This window comes from Diadema antillarum, unplaced genomic scaffold (genome assembly GCF_040938485.1).
Source record: "Diadema antillarum isolate AM-2024a unplaced genomic scaffold, OU_Dant_1.0 scf00000117, whole genome shotgun sequence".
In the NCBI taxonomy this organism is placed as follows: domain Eukaryota; kingdom Metazoa; phylum Echinodermata; class Echinoidea; order Diadematoida; family Diadematidae; genus Diadema; species Diadema antillarum.
In genome coordinates this window covers 2,109,166-2,125,702 of record NW_027271006.1, presented here as the reverse complement: position 1 = coordinate 2,125,702, position 16,537 = coordinate 2,109,166, and the positions used below count along the sequence as shown (strand labels likewise).

The 16,537-nt window shown below is 39.4% G+C and overlaps 1 protein-coding gene across 2 annotated transcripts in view; it reads right to left on the bottom strand.

Moving 5' to 3' along the window:
- Positions 1-16,537, bottom strand: part of LOC139719956 (guanine nucleotide-binding protein G(i) subunit alpha) — an 86,488-nt gene that overhangs the window by 31,134 nt on the left and 38,817 nt on the right. For both annotated transcript variants that reach the window (XM_071631337.1, XM_071631336.1), the window contains exons 5-6: positions 6,279-6,407; positions 2,933-3,062 (exon numbers count right to left, since the gene is read on the bottom strand). In XM_071631337.1, the coding sequence (XP_071487438.1) occupies positions 2,933-3,062; positions 6,279-6,407 (259 nt within the window). The remainder of the gene's footprint in view (positions 1-2,932; positions 3,063-6,278; positions 6,408-16,537) is intronic.

The following is a 16,537-nucleotide window of genomic DNA, read 5'->3' as shown; positions in this document are numbered from 1 at the left end:
AACCCACGAAAATCAAAACTGCATAAAACAGGTCCAATATGACTTCAAGTACAAGTTATAACAGTAACATACCTCACCTGTTGCTCTTTGTCTATACCATTCGATAAAAGAGAGAAAATCATCGTTTTAAAATCAATTTTCAAACCGGGTCAACCGACCCAAAATCGAATTACGAGCGCGGGCTAGCTACGTACAATGTATGTACATGTAACTTTAAATGTATCGCATGCATGTATAGTACATATGTGGACCGGAGCTAGCGAGCGTTATACGCATGCATACGGTGCATTTTCATTTATTTTTATGAAAGTAATGGACTAATTGGAACGAAATTTTGCACAGGTGTTACTGCAATCATACCCAAACTCCATGCTTACTATGAGACCAATTGCTGCAGGTTTACAAATGTGGGCTAATACCTTTAACATATTACTCTTTCTTAATTTGACAAAACCATGCTGTGTCTAATACCAAGCATTAATCGGTAAAGTACTGTAAAACTTATCTCTTTCATATAGCCCATATTTCTTTAGCTTGCTTATAAGGGTTTTAATGGCTTGAATAATTCATTATAGGACTGTACATTTTTGCAATAAAAAGGGCATATAAAATGTATTTACAACAAGCACAATGGAGGAAAAGTATGCAAATTTTGTATCATCTTGAAGTTGTCTATCAATGTACAGATAATCTACATTGTACAGCTATATGTAATTTACTGAATTCATTATCCCCCTGCCCCTCAAATGAAATAAAAAAAATAAAGCAAACAGAATATAAAACAAGTTTATAAGCATTATTATCGTCTCAGGGATGGCCAGAGATGCAAAGAGATGCATAAACATACTGTACTTGCTCCTAGGTGATGCAGGTTCGGCCACTAATACTACTGCAGTACTCTTGGCTCCATTGTGGTGTCAGTTCTCCTTACGATCGATGGATGATATCTTCCCTGCTGTGTTTGTTAATTTCCCCCCTCCCTTATACTCGGGGCCCTCTCAGCTACAAACATTCAACATGTCCCCTACCTCCTCACAAAGGACTGCATGAATAATGTAAAAAAAAAAATGGGGGGGGGGGGGTTGGGGAGGGCAGACGAGAATGGCTCAAGACTGCTTCAGGGCTCCACTCTCTTGTATGTAGGCATGAATGATATGCACCCAGTTAACGGCAACCATAATTATTCAGGCTCAATCACATGCTTTTCCTCTTTTCTGCCCCCCCCCCCCCCCCGACCAACAGCATGATCCTACAGTACCACTCGATCACTGATCATCCAATGCTGTGCAGAGCAATACATTCATCTCAACATTGTCTTGTGGTATGTTAGCTACACTTTCAGTAATGGAGCTCTAGAGATTGAGATGCAACTATGAAACCCTTGGTTATTGAAAATATCGAACTTGTCTGCTTATCATACCAACTATGGCATCCTGTGAGTCTGCTCTTAAAAAAAAGGGGGGTGGGGTGGGAAGGGCCTATCCAGTATCCAGTTTGGGCATACATAATGAGGACTGGTGACTAGTAACCCAGATATTATCTTCTGTAGGCAGAGCATGGCACATGGCACAGGAGTGTGTTATCACTTTTGATTTAAATGAACATCCCAAGATGAGATGTTCTGTCTTCTAGCATTTGGTCCGTACATCTATTGGAGTCTAGCGAAGGTACAAACATCGATCGTCTCTGTCTGGAAGCTTGGATGCTGAATCTGCAGACTGCGTTCCCATGAACTAGTACTGGTGCTGCAGGTTGGGATGTATTTTTTTTCTTCTAACATCCAGAGTAATCAGAGTCTTAACACTTGAATTCTTCAAAACAATACAAGTATAGTCTGTTCTCTTTGTTGCTGAGGATTGCTCTGGGATTTGACAACTGCTGAAGCAAAGTGAAAATGCTGAATAAACTCACCATACACTTTATATGCGAATTGAGCATAAACAAAGCACTTTAAATGCAAAAGTGGCCCTCATTCAATCTAAACCTGTTTTTTTGTTTGTTGTTGTTTTGTACACATATCATCCTCACTAAAAATCAAGTGCATGCCTGATAATTCAAAACACGCACACACACACAAAAAAACAACAACAACAACAGTGGTGATCATTGCGGATAACACAAGAAGAGAAAAACAGCAAAGGCCCTACACCCCTTCTTACTTTCACCCGTTCCATGAAAAAAAAAAAGAGATAGATCGCTGATGGTGCCTGACAGCATGAGAAAAGGTCAAGGCTCGACATAGAACTCCTCTCGCCAGCTTATGCCTCCTGTGAAAGCAGGTTTTTTTTTGCACGTGAACATCATTCCCGGAGTGGTGGGCACACGCGTACGGTAGCTTCACGGTGAGGTGAGTGAGCCCCACATGTACGGCTAACCAGCCATAGCGTGCGTTGATGCAGCTTGTCACATTCTGTTTCGTTTCCCCTCACCCGCTCTCCCTATCTTTCCCCTACTCTTCTATTCTTTCAGATGAATGAGTGTATTGGCATCCTCTCATTTCCATCTCCTTGGCCACACAAGTAAATTTATATCCATCAGTTTGCCTTTCAAGTGCAAGTAGTATCCTTTTGGGCAGACACACTTGCAGAATCATACATTGCATCAATGGCAAATCATGTCACACTACTAGCTTTCACTATTTCCATCCCAAGGAAATTAACTACATCCATCTGCTTATCTTCTCCCCAGAATATATCGGCTTAGATTTTGGCCAGGACAGAAACTTTTTGTGGACCTTCTTTGAAATCTGGTAAAAGTATGATTCAAAGATTTGCAACAGATTGCTCTTTTAGTTTATAGCCACTAAATTTGTTTCATTTGAATTGAAGTAGGAGATTAAAGCATGAACGGCATATCAAGATTCATGCTGCCAAGCGCAGAGTGGGAAACAATTTCACAGACAAGAGGACAGACGGAGAGGAAACTGTCTCACCATTTCTTCATCTTCAGCCAGGACGAGGTCGTAGGCACTGAGGGCCACACAGAAGATGATGGCAGTCACTCCCTCAAAACAATGTATCCACTTCTTTCTCTCTGACCTTTGACCTCCGACATCAAACATTCTACGATGAAGTGATGCAGAAACAAAGAGAAGGGAGCAAAAATATAAAGCATTTTATACACCTAAATTAGATTTTCAATAGTCTGCCATAACACACATGTAATACTGTATTTATAAGCTGTTATTTTCAAGAGGATTTTTTTTCTTCATGAATTTCACGAATCACAGCCAGATCGATAATTCAACAACATGCGAAAATGTCGCCATGCGCTAGATGAATAGTGTAGTTACGATAGCATCAGAGTCAATTCGTGAAAACAAAAAACATAGCCCCCATTCAAACAAGGCAATCGCCAAATTGTGTCTCGCCCATTCGCGTACAAGGAATTAATATTTTTTATAACTCCCAGAAGTTAATTGACCTGCTTGTGACCTTTGACCTTGTGGTGACCTTCAACACCCTAAGGGACATTTACCATCCAAGTTTGGTCACAAACGGACAAAGGGATCAAAAGTAATGAGCCATAATCGAAACGCGCCATAAAAACTTAACATTGGGCCCGAAAAATTTGTTGACCCCTTTCTGTGACCTTTGACCTTGTGATGACCTTTAACTCCCCAAGGGACATCTACCGTCCAAGTTTGGTCACAAACGGACATAGGGATCAAAAGTTATGAGCCACAATCAAAACGCGCCCTAAAAACATAACATTGGGCCCTAAATAAACACTTCAAAACACAATCATGGAATGTCCCATACCTTTTCATATTATACCTTCTCATACTGAGTGTAATGATATTTTCAACAGTTTTACCATTACTTATGATATTTTCAATAGTAATATCATTCTGTTGCTATAAAAGTTTGTTGACCCCTGTCTGTGACCTTTGACCTTGTGACGACCTTCACCTCCCCAAGGGACATCTTCCATCCAAGTTTGGTGACAAACGGACAAAGGGATCAAAAGTTATGAGCCATTAACGAAATGCGCCCTAAAAACGTAACATTGGGCCCTAAAAGTTCGTTGACCCCTGTCTGTAACCTTTGACCTTGTGGTTACCTTCAATTTCCCAAGAGACATCTACCATCACCCAAGTTTGATTGCCATTGTAGCAACATGTGCTGAGTTACGTGTGATAAGAGAGTCTTGCAAGTAAACTTTAACGTATGACCTCAAATGACCTTTGACCTTATCATGTGACCTCTTACGGCACTATAACATGAAGGTACCCCCAGTGCATCCATCACCCAAGTTTGATTGCCATTGTAGCAACATGTGTCGAGTTTCATGTGATAAGAGTCTTGCAAGTAAACTTTAACGTATGACCTCAAATGACCTTTGACCTTATCCTGTGACCTGCAACGGCACCATAACATGAAGGTACCCCCAGTGCATCTATGACCCAAGTTAGGTTGTAATCCAAGCAACTTATGTGAAGTTATTTGTCAAAAGAGAGTCTTGCAGGTAAACTTTAACATAGAAAAGAGTCTTGCACATACTCTTTAATATATGACCTCAAATGACCTTTGACATCATCACATGACCTCTGACAACACCATAACATGAAGATACCCCTAGTGCTTCTATCACCCAAGTGTGGCTGCCATTGCTGTAACAGTTGCCAAGTTATGCATCATAAGAGAGTCTTGCAGGTAAACTTTAACATTCATTGTGACGGACGACGGACGACGGACGGACGACGGACGGACGCCATTTGAAGTCTCGCCTTCACCTCCGGTGGGCGAGACTAAAATTAAAAAACAGACAGAATCCAACATAAAATTCAAATTAACCTACAGTAGATGGATGTATTACTTCTCTTTTGTGATGATTCCCCCATATTGCCTGCTAAAGCACTACCAGCATCTTTTTCCTGTTTTCATCGAGTCGACTGACACTCCGAAAACCAATAGGATACACATCCCAGGACCTTGTGCATTAACAAAATGAATCACAAAATTTGTCCTAGAATTGCCACGGTCTGCTCTTGGCATGTGCCTCCTTGATCTACACTGACATCAGACTGAATGCACATGCATGCACAAGTTGATGAGAAAAACACTGCAATGCCACGAAAAAAGGTGAAACAACATCAAGAACAACAACAAATTCTGTAGTTGACTTGATGATGGATCTAAGATTTCCATAGTTATCACTTCCTACTGATGCACTCACACCTGTGCATCACTTGGATATTATTACACAGGGTGTTTTACACAGTTGCAAAGCTAAAGCAACCAAACATTCTTGTTTATTCTGGAATTTTGTTGTAAATGTAAACACAGGATCATAAAAGGCGTTTTCACATCAGGCCGCACGCTATTTCATTTCCTATTCACATCAGCCTGAAGAGAATTAGCCCAGAATTTTTTCGAGCTAATTCGACATCTGAGCATACGCAAACAGTGTCGGGTATACCAGTAGAGGGCGCGCTTTCAAAAAATTACCCGCATGATCGCCATCACATACGCTAGGCATGATGGGATGCATCGCGCTAATTTCTTATGGTGATTTCACATTATTAAATAGCATGCTATTATCCCGCTATTTCGAAATTTCCCTAGTTTGACTCGAGAAATTTTCTCGATCAGAGAGATAAAACTAGCACGCTAATTTGTATTCACATTATCAAATAGCGCGCTATTTCGTGATCGGGTTAATTTCCTAGGTCAAAAAATAGCATGTTATTTCGAAACATCCATCTGATGTGAAAACGCCTAAAGAGAACTGACGAGGATGAAACTGTACTTGATTGAATAAAGAGGAGAGCATGAAAAGAAATGAGGGTGATCTGCATTTGATTTGATTCTCATTGGTATTCAGTGGACTAGAGTGAGGAACTGAAGGGATTTCTATTCAGCTGGAATTTTATCTAGCCCCAGGAAGGCGTGGGCGAGTTTTGACTACATTTCGCTGCTTTAAACAAAGCCCATAATCTTAAAACCTTGAGCCGGCAATCCGCACAGTTTTATTTACTGCTTCAAGTTTGTTTTCAGCAGAATGCAGACTTGGCGTGAACAATTGAACAGACCAACCTATCCTGGCTTGAACTCCATCATAAAGCTTTCTATATGCTGGAAGAATAGCATTGGCCATGCACAGTGATCAATCAATTACACAAACTTGTGAGCAGCAAATTTTCCTCATGGTTTCTCTACACTTAATCATCAAATGATATCAATGTCATTGCTATGAAGTTAAGAGCTAGCTGCCTGGCAAAATTTTACTCCCATTATATGTAATTTTAGAGTTATGATCAAAGATACTGTACTTACTTGAAGTGGAGCTCCTTGAAGGTGAAATGAGTTTCCACAATACCAGTGGTTTTGACTCTTGTTCTAAGAACATCTTGTTGTGTGGGGATGTAACCAGGAGCTGACAACCGATCCAAGGCATTCAGATAACTAGAGGTTGGGTAAAAGGACAACAACAACAAAATACACATGACAGATAATGCACTAATATTCAATTGAAGAACAGTCAATCCTACAAAAAGACATCATACTTTGGTAATCAAAACAAATAGAAGTAGTTGATGATATAGGGCCATGCACACCTGTATTTCTACAGTTCAGGTTTGGTCAAGAGTGGTTTTGTGTAGCATGTCACAGCAACATGGTAATATTTTTGCATAGCATCAAAAAAAAAAAAAATGGCACGCTTACCATTACATTAAATGCTGAAGTGACATGCTGAAAATAAGAAACTTACACATGAGTCAAGTGTCTGCAAAACTTTACACAGAAAATGGCTCAAAAACAAATCATAGCTTGCTTACTTGCTTGTGATGTGAGTGTCAAGAAATGACATTTACTCTATTCTCTAATTCTGTACATGACCAATATTCTGAGTTACATCAAGTGTTTTAATGATTAGAAAAAAAAATTATTTGAATACAAATAACAGAAAAAAAGATATCATTGGGAAAAACGGTTGGTAATACAAAACTGTCAAATTCAAGAAAGGCTTACCAACATGATAACTTCTTGTATAAATCATGCACTTATTACACTTGTCAAATGAATAATGGCAACGTTGGAGCACGACTTACAGTAATTGGGCATAGGGTAATTATGTTTGTTTTCTACAAGTGTACATTTTTTTTACATATATTCAGTTTTCATGTAACATACGAGAATGAGCCTGAAGTCAACCAAGTCTTACTAATTGAATTTGTCGAAAATTTGGGTTTTGCTGTCTCTCTTACTACAGAAGTAGGAAAATTTATGTTGACAATTTATATTGTTAATCACAAGTCCCATTTTTTGAAGACCTACATTGTAAGGGTTTGATCGAAGATGTGCTATCTATAGGACAGCAGACAACAATCTCAAATGAAATTTATACATTATAAATGCACAATGTATTAATACAACTTGCACCAATTATTGAAGAAAATGCAAAACATTTGATTTATCAGCAAGGGGGTGGGGGAGGGAGGGGAGGTTAACATTATGTCATAAATGCTCATACATTTGCCATCCATGTCTCATAACCTGTTAAGGGTGAGATCCAGAATTCCCATGTGTTTATTTTTGATGGCATCCAGTCTGTAGAGGCAAAACTTGGTTTGGAATAATCTACAAAGATGTCCTGTAATGGCTCTAGATGCTGTTTTTACCTCTCCTTTGTCCTGTAGAAATGCATTACAGTGTACATTTTATTTTAACATTAGACGCCTCAATATTCTTAGCACTAAATTGGCTTCATGTTTACAGACAAGGCTGCATTAGACCCTCAACTCACTTCTGCACACTACCCCCCCCCCCACACACACACATTACACACTCACATGTCCAACTACTGAATAGGCCTATGCCATAAATTTAGCAAGTCCTAATTTTTCATGAATCCGGGACGTCCTGACAATTTTGTGAGCGGTTAAAATTTGTGATTGCGGAGTACAGTAATGACTGGAGACGTATCACATTCATGTCAGGATTATATTTTTGCATGTTGTTAAATTTAGGAATGGCACCTGACATGCGAAATTTGCAAAAATAAAAACTTCACAAATTATATGGGATATAATAGAGTATCTCTACACAAAATGATAGCAATAGGTCTACATATTCCCTGGAAATAATCCGCATATCAATGCAATGGCAACAGTCTTGACATTGAAAAGGAAGCCCATCTTCTGAGTATAAAGAATGGGAATAAAATGCACACACACACACACACACACACACATACACACACACTTAAAAAAAAAAACCAAACAAACAAACTCGTCTAGACACTAGACATGAGACGTGATCTGAGACCACAGAAATCTACTTGGAAGGAGAAATTGAAGACCAGAGCACAGCTCTGCCCTAGATTTTTTACACATAACTCCAGATATTAAATGGTCATGAATACATGGGTAGGCTCTTTTAGTACAGTGGGCACACACCACATGGATTTGCAATTACAGGGTCGGCTCTGGTCGCCCGCAGACCGCAAACGTCCTAGCACAACAGCGATAAAAACCAAGTCCATGTATGTGTACCTGGGGCATGCTAGAAACTATAATATGGATACATGTATAGAACTGCCCTGCATACTTAGCACAGTCACTGTGAGAAAGGTCTGCTGCTACGCTCTCATCTTTCCAAGTTCTTTCCTGCCAATGCGGCCACTTCCAGGAAATGCAAACTGCTTTCGAACTGCGGACCAAGGTCTCGCAGTGATTATTTCTTTCTTCACTTTTTTTTTTTTTCACTGAACTGAGAGCTACTGATTGGTGGCAATGAATGACAGAAAATTATAAAAATTATCAGCGTTCAAGTGTCAGTACAGTACACATCTGCAAGGTTGGCACTCTTGTACTACTTTTTCATTTTGTTGTTTTCAACAATAATGACCAAAAATTATCCTTGTGCATTCAGTTTGGAAGAATTAGCCAAGTGTGTATGGTATGTGTATTTTTCAGAATTTGTACATTCATATAATGCCATAAATAGATGTACACATCTAGAACAGAGTCATACACTCTGCCTTCACATTGGACCCCTGGTCGTTGCGGGGGACAGTCACCCGAGATCTTATCTTTTTTACAACTGACCATCAACGCTGCAATCTTGACTGACTATCCCCGAGCTACAGGGGCAGTTGAGGCTTGGGGCAAGCCCTGCCACTTGAAATCAGACTTTGAACATGGCATATTTGATGAATACAGCTGGGCATTATCAATAACTGCCCAAGGTCAAGGTGCGCATCCACACTTCAGTTTGGAGGGGAAAGTCCTACAGCGTGGGACTTTCCCTGCAACACGGGGACTAATGTGAAAGCCGGGACAGAAAATGTTTCCTTCAAAAAAGTAAGTAGGGATCAGACAAAAAAAAAAAAAAACTTAATGTAGAAAGCAAACAGGAAGTCACAGTCACTGAGTAAGACTGCTATTTTGATGTGCCAATGAGACAGCATCACTGATGATGTGATCGGAAACCCATAATTTACTGAACTTCAGAGGGTTGAACTACTTTGTTTTTTCAATTGTCAACTTGTCTTGTTTCCATAAAAAATATCCAAAATCTTTCAAATCAATTATTCACTGGAAAAGTAAATTCTGTTTCAACAATCCCCCCCCCCCATTATTGTTTTGTTTTTCCATACTTAATGGGGTTCATCTCGCAGTCTACATTGTATGTAGGTGTATGTGGAAAAAAAAAATCAACATGGCACCTTTTTTCTTCCATGTTTGAGGAAACTTCAGGTTTCAACATTTCATTAACTACGCAAACTACATTGTACATAGATTTAATTAATCATAGAAACTGAAAATCTTTTGCCCAGAGGGAGCTGTTTGGGTGATAACAATAGAATACCCATGATGAGTCATTAAAAATCTCAGCAAAATAAAATGCTTGTTTGATTATCAGTGGTGGACCCACCATTGTATCCTGTCAATCTATCGACAAGACATTGGTCAGGCTGCTAACCTACAAATGTATCTCATTTTCACCTCCCTGGTGAGAATCCAAACTGGCTGTGTATAAAAACATAAGTACATTGTCTACATGCATGATTTTCATGTATATTGGGAAACGTGAAGGAGGTCACCTCTTGCAATGGAGTGTTTTTTACAACAAAACATCCCAAGTTGCATCGTTTGCCAAGTAGTCAAAGAAAACAGTTTCTTAAATGTGACAATAGTGGTACCGGTATGCCCATGTACTGAACCAGCAAAAATTACAAAACAATTTAAAAAAAAAATGAGCGAAATTGTAGTCCAATCGACCAAAGAGTGGACATTTGGGATGACCCTACGAAATTGTGTTGGTTGACTACTGCAGACATTTAAGTTCTAAACTCTTTTGAAATTTGTCTAATTGTGTATGAATTCCCCTTGAAGATATTGCCTACAAGTTTAGTCTACCTCACTGCTTTCACAAATAATTTCTCTTTGGTGGCATTTAGCATTTAACACATTTATGGCAACTACAATGTCAAAAGATGAAAACGAAAAAGAAATGCGAAGTAGCATTTTGTCCAGCAGTCCAAAGTGCTTTAGGAATTCCAATCATCGCTCTACCACTAATTATGTGGTTTGAATTTAACGACAGGAATACAGGAAAAGTCTGCTGCTTCCTGATGACTATATGTAACACAATCATACCTTGTACCATCCTTGATACATACAGTTTGTGTACAAGTACTAGTAAAGTAGGTTCATAAGTTCAACATTGTAGAGATCCAATTCAAATTTGATGAGGAATGTAAAATTTTTACTTTTTTTGTACATAGCATAGAAAATTGAATGAGGTGATTTTGCCTGGACTCAGTTCCCTTAAAATGAAGCATAGTCACATGGTCAGAAACAAACCTATCGGGAATGAGATCACGGGTGCTGCCACATGCACCATCAATTATGATCCCCACCCAGTCCATTACTCAGTGCCAGCGAAGCCTGCAGAGGGCTACTGTAGCCATGGGGATGCATGGTACAAATGTATGCACTTGGCATACTTGGAAGTGTAATGGGTTTAGGGCATCACCGCATCGCATCAGTTTCACACATCTCTCACAGTCATTATTCAGATTGACTCAGAGCTTTTCACACTAATGCACGAAAGTAAACTGCCCCTGGCTTCCATTTCTGAGCCGCTGATGTGTTTCTTTTTTCCTCTGATCATACTGACACCTATTGCCTTTGGCTGTCCATGATGCAATCACATCAAACTGTCAAGAAACACATGCATGCACACGAACACACACACATACACACACAGACACACTTACACAAAGATGTCTATGAAATTTATACAGAAGCCAGCGAAAGTGGAAGCACAATGCAGACACACTTCCAATTTGAGACAATGAGTTCACTACTTTATCAGTCATTGCCTCGACAGAATTAACCACAATGGTGTTAGGACACAGATCAATATCTACATTGTACATGTACGTATCGCATGTTACGACAGAGAAAAGAGAAACACAGTAGAAATCTCTACTCTGTCATGGCTGTGAACGAAAATTCATTCTATCATGATGCTACGTTGTTCGGGTTTTTTTTTTTTCCACACCACGGCCATATTCACATCATGGCAGCCAGCAATGACAGCAAACTACACCTCACACAAAGAGTTACGGTCTTGTGACAGCGACCCCCAGGACTTTTTGTTTGCTTTGGGATATTTCTTTCTTTTTTATTCAAAACCAACTGCAACCTTTTTTTTATGCTCTTTGCTTGGAAAGCCATCCATAATTCCACCAAATTCATCTGCAGATAACAATTCAAATTTCTTAACCTGTTGAGGACGGTTTGATTTTGCTTCAACATGCATTTCCCATAGACACCTGCCCGAGTATACTCGGGACTCGTCCTCAACGGGTTAATGTATTTAACTGTCAAATTTGATTTATCAAAAGAGCAGGAAATAATGAAGATCTTCCAATCCTTTTTCAAATTCTTAAGAATGTTTTTTGATCTTTTTACATACACAAGCGCAGGTAAGACATTATGAAAATCCTTTTCTTTTTCTCAATGTTTGAGCACTCTGAATGAAGCATTGTGTATTTAGTACCATATTGGCATGTTGCTTAACTCTTTATGTGTCACGTTCACACGCCCGACTCAGTCGACGGCGTGCCAATTTTGCATATTCTGCTAAAACGCACAAACCCTCCCAAAACGATTGATAAATCGCTAAATGCCAAATTACAATGAAAGCGTCTCTCCTGATTCCGTTCCTCTCATATTTAGCTTGCATTTTATGTGGTGATTGACTAGCAATCGATGTTCCCTACTGGATTTGCATATAAATTCTAAGTTTCTGCCACAGTTCTGTGTGCAAAAGTCAGGCCTTTACAGTAATGAACATGTAGCTACTGTTATTTGAAAGAAAATCAATCATAGATTTGACATGCAAACATCAAAGCAATGCTTGGCATTTTCTCTACAACTTTGCGCACTACATGTCCAGCTCAACAGAAATTTGTAAAAGTTACATAGATTTGAAAAACAAAATGTTGTCTCAAAGTATGACTATGTTGGTGTCCCAGAATAATGTGGCACACACAGGTTTTCCACCATGGCACATTAAGAGTTAAAGTAAGGAACTTCTCATCAAAACAAACTTGTGGATTCAGTGAACACAGAGAGACCAGTAAAATATTCCATTAAAATTAAAGGGGAATTCCAGGCTAGTTTTTAGAGTGGTATGAAAGAGTACAAGTAATTGGATTATTATGAGTAGTATGATGATCCATTATTCCTGAATATAGTCCCTCCTGCAAATGTGTGAGGTTTATCAAACGCATTTCAATCATCGACTGTGTCATCCATAGTGTCATTCAGTGTAGGATGTTTGTCATGATCTTGACTAAATAATTATGAAATTAATGAAACAACACACTGCACAGTTCCCTACAAAATCTCACTGTAATCTATATCAGCAAAATGCAGGTATTCAATGTGTTCACAGAATGTCAATACTGTGATAAACCCTAGCAAATTCACAGCTCAGTTTAACTCGCTTTTAGAACAACTGCACTGCATCGAGAAGTAAAGTGGCATGACATTTCCCAAAGCCTCTTGCTGTTGTGTGGCTTCCTATTAGATAACATACTCTCCTTTTTTTTCACATTTTGTCATTTCTCTCATTTTTTTTTTCCTGGTTCATCACCACAGTGCTTTACCTTCATAATTTTTGCTATGACTTTGATAAATAATATCCCTGCCCTACTCCCCTCCAACAAAAGAAGAAAATCTGACATGCCTTTTGATTCTCATGACCAGGCAAAATGCACCCTAAGATTCTCCTCTCATGAGGAGAGCATGCTCAGTAAAAATAAGACATGGCACTGGAACCTACTTTGTCTTAACTTCATCCACAGCCTCAAAAGATGCTGCCTTGGGGAACATTTTCATGGTTTGTATGACATATGATACACAGATTTTAATACAAATCTCACATCATGCAGAGAGAAAATATGCCAGGCAGGAGCAGCAGCAGTGAAATCCAGATACTGTAAAACGAGGAATTTTCGCATGCATTTTAATTTCGCGAATTTCGCGAGCGCCAAAATTCGCGAAATTAAAATGCACGCAAAAGTTTTTGTCTACACTATATGCATTGAACACCAGTGGCAATTCGCGAAAATTTCATGCCACGAAAAGGGCTGTCGGCTCCAATTCGCGAAAATTTCATGCCGCGAATATATCATGTTTTACAGTATAAAGGAAGGCTACCATCTCTGCTTGATACAAACATCTGTGGGCAAGGCTGGTTTCCACTGGAAAGCCACACTCTCACATGGTCAGTGATTGAGTCTGAACATGCCCCTTTATCCACTGCATATTTGTACTGTACATACTATATAAGTTGTAGTTGTCACTAGTGCCAATATTTCCCTTTCATATAACTTTTTATAGCGAGGCTGCGGGGCTAGACAGGAAAGACTGGGATCCATATGAACCTAGAAAGACAAGGCAACTGCAGTGAGAGGAATGGGAGCAAGGTCCATGTTCAATGCGAATGCCCTATTCTTTGTAGTTTTGGGCCATTAACCCGTTGAGGACGGGCTGATTTTCCTACAACACGCATTTCCCATAGATACCTGCCTGAGTATACTTGGGACTCATCCTCAACGGGTTAATAAGAACATCAAACACTAGACAGGGCTTAGGACATTCATTAACCCTTTACATTGGTATGCAAGACAGTCAGTGGATGTACATTGGTACACAAAGACCTATACATGCCTCTGGACTCAAATGAATGTGAAGTAGAGTGCAGTATAAATGTCTAACTCCACATTCATCTTAAGTTAGGTGAGCTTACAAGGAAAACGAATGTCTAGACAAGACAAAGTAAATCAAGATCCAATTTAAGGCCAGACCAAAACTCATATTGTACCCAACAGGCCTATTTCTATACCAGGTTATCCTTGCTTCAGACTACCAATCTAAGCCCAGACAGAGATGCCAAGTACAGAAACCAAGACATGTTCTAGTTTTGAGCCAACTTCGTCTTTTTGTCATCGTGCCACAAAACTATGAGTATATTACTTCTACTGAGCTGGCCCTTCTCATTTCAAATTCGTTCTGATGCTTCATGTATACATGTGAATCCATTTTTTTGCCCTTTTTAATGTCTCACTATGGTGATGTTATGGATGAAGAGCACTATATAAAGTACCCCGGTACATCAAAACTTGTGCTATCATGTTGTAGGCGTTTCATAGTCCCCCGATGAGAAAATAACTTCACAGTGGAATTTCGCTAATGGAATCAGCTTAGACGGGTGCTGTTTTGCACAGCGCATCCCTTTCCTCATTAATGGTGCCATCGCTGCTGCTAGTATCACAGTTTTTGACGGCTGCAAATTTGCATCATGGGGTTTCCAGGAAAGAAAAAGGCCTGTTAAAAGTCTACTACCGAGAGCAAAGGCTGCGATATCAGTGGCGTGTTCCTTTTCAACACTGTGGCTAAAGGAAGCATGTTTGTTTCTAAGTATGTGCAATGACTAGGAACTCTGAGTTCTCAATTCTTAAAAAATATTATGATAGCAATTCTTGCTAGAATAGCAATTTCTTGTACCAGCAGCTCATCGGGAAGCAGGATTCTCGTCATCACCAGGACACTTGCCATTGCAGCAAGAGTTGATATCACAGCAACTCTTTATAAAATAAAGCCCTGATCAACAATAAGGTAATTCCTTACAATGTATACTCTGCGTTCAGGTAAGAATGAAACAGAAATCTTCTTATCAGGTGTGGATGAACATGAAAGCATCTTTGCGTCATCATCAGACATCTATCCCATAATTCATTCAACATTACGTATACCTCTACATATCTAGTTGAACATCCTTTGGTGAATTTTTCATTCTTGACATTTCCTTTGATGAATAGGCAAGTGGATGAGCAAATTTTTTTTGAAAGTCCCGTCAAGCTCCTCTGATCTCGGGATGGATAAACCATTAAACATTCACAAAGGGATCCAGCAGTTTCTGAAACTCTGGCAGGGGATATAAGCCTATTTGTGCACCTGTGTGTGCCAGCATTACAACATCACAAGAAAGACATTATGATCCATGAAGGGATCTTCATAGATCTGTGGGGGATTTATAAAGAATAGTAATACACATCAAAAAGATAGCTAAAAAACAAACAAACAAACAAACAAACCTGATAACATATGGGTTCTACACTGACTAATATGCAAAATCGAGCATGAGAACAACCAGTCTTGGAGAGGGGACAGACAAAGAAAAAGTGAAGTCTAAATGTCCTCCTGCACATGCAGACTGGGTAACATGATACGCATGCTCAGCCCAAGCATTAACTCTCTCTCTTCCACCTGAGAAAGTTGGCATCAGTTGAGACTACCCAGCTCACATTTCACGTAGACAAGAACTTAATACTGCTATCGACTTGCTGAGTAGATTGAGTGGCTCTTTCAGCAGGCATCGATCCCAAGTTTTGATCAAGTGTTGCCGTAAGACAGCATTCTGAATAACACTACAACAAGGTTCCAATTACAGCTAAAATCATCTCGTGTAATGATGGGGGTCTTCACATATTCTGAAAAACAGCCTATGGACTACTTTTCAGTGTTACACTGTAGTCTACTGAAATTTGAGTGGATATCAACTCTTAAAAGTGACACACCAATGGCATGGACAAAAAATCTGCCTAGGATTTACTATCCAACTGAAGAGCTTTACAGTTATATTATAATCAAGCAAAATCCTAATGTCAAGCTCCTGAGTCAATTATAATGCACAACTATTGAAACGTGTAAACATTTTGGCCTGAATTCATGAAGGTGGTACAATTGAAACCATGGTTTAAACCATGGACAAAGACCATATTCTTTTTATGGGGCAGCAAGTGTTGCACGGCCTATTTCGTTACGAAATCAGTTATTTCGTCGATGAAACGACCAGTTCGTTAATGAAATGATTATTTCATCGACGAAATGACTGATTTCGTAACGAAATAGGCAATGTGACACTTGGCGCCCCATAAAAAACTACGGTCTTTGTCCATGGTTTTAACCATGGTTTCAATTGTACCACCTTCATGAATTCGGGCCTTT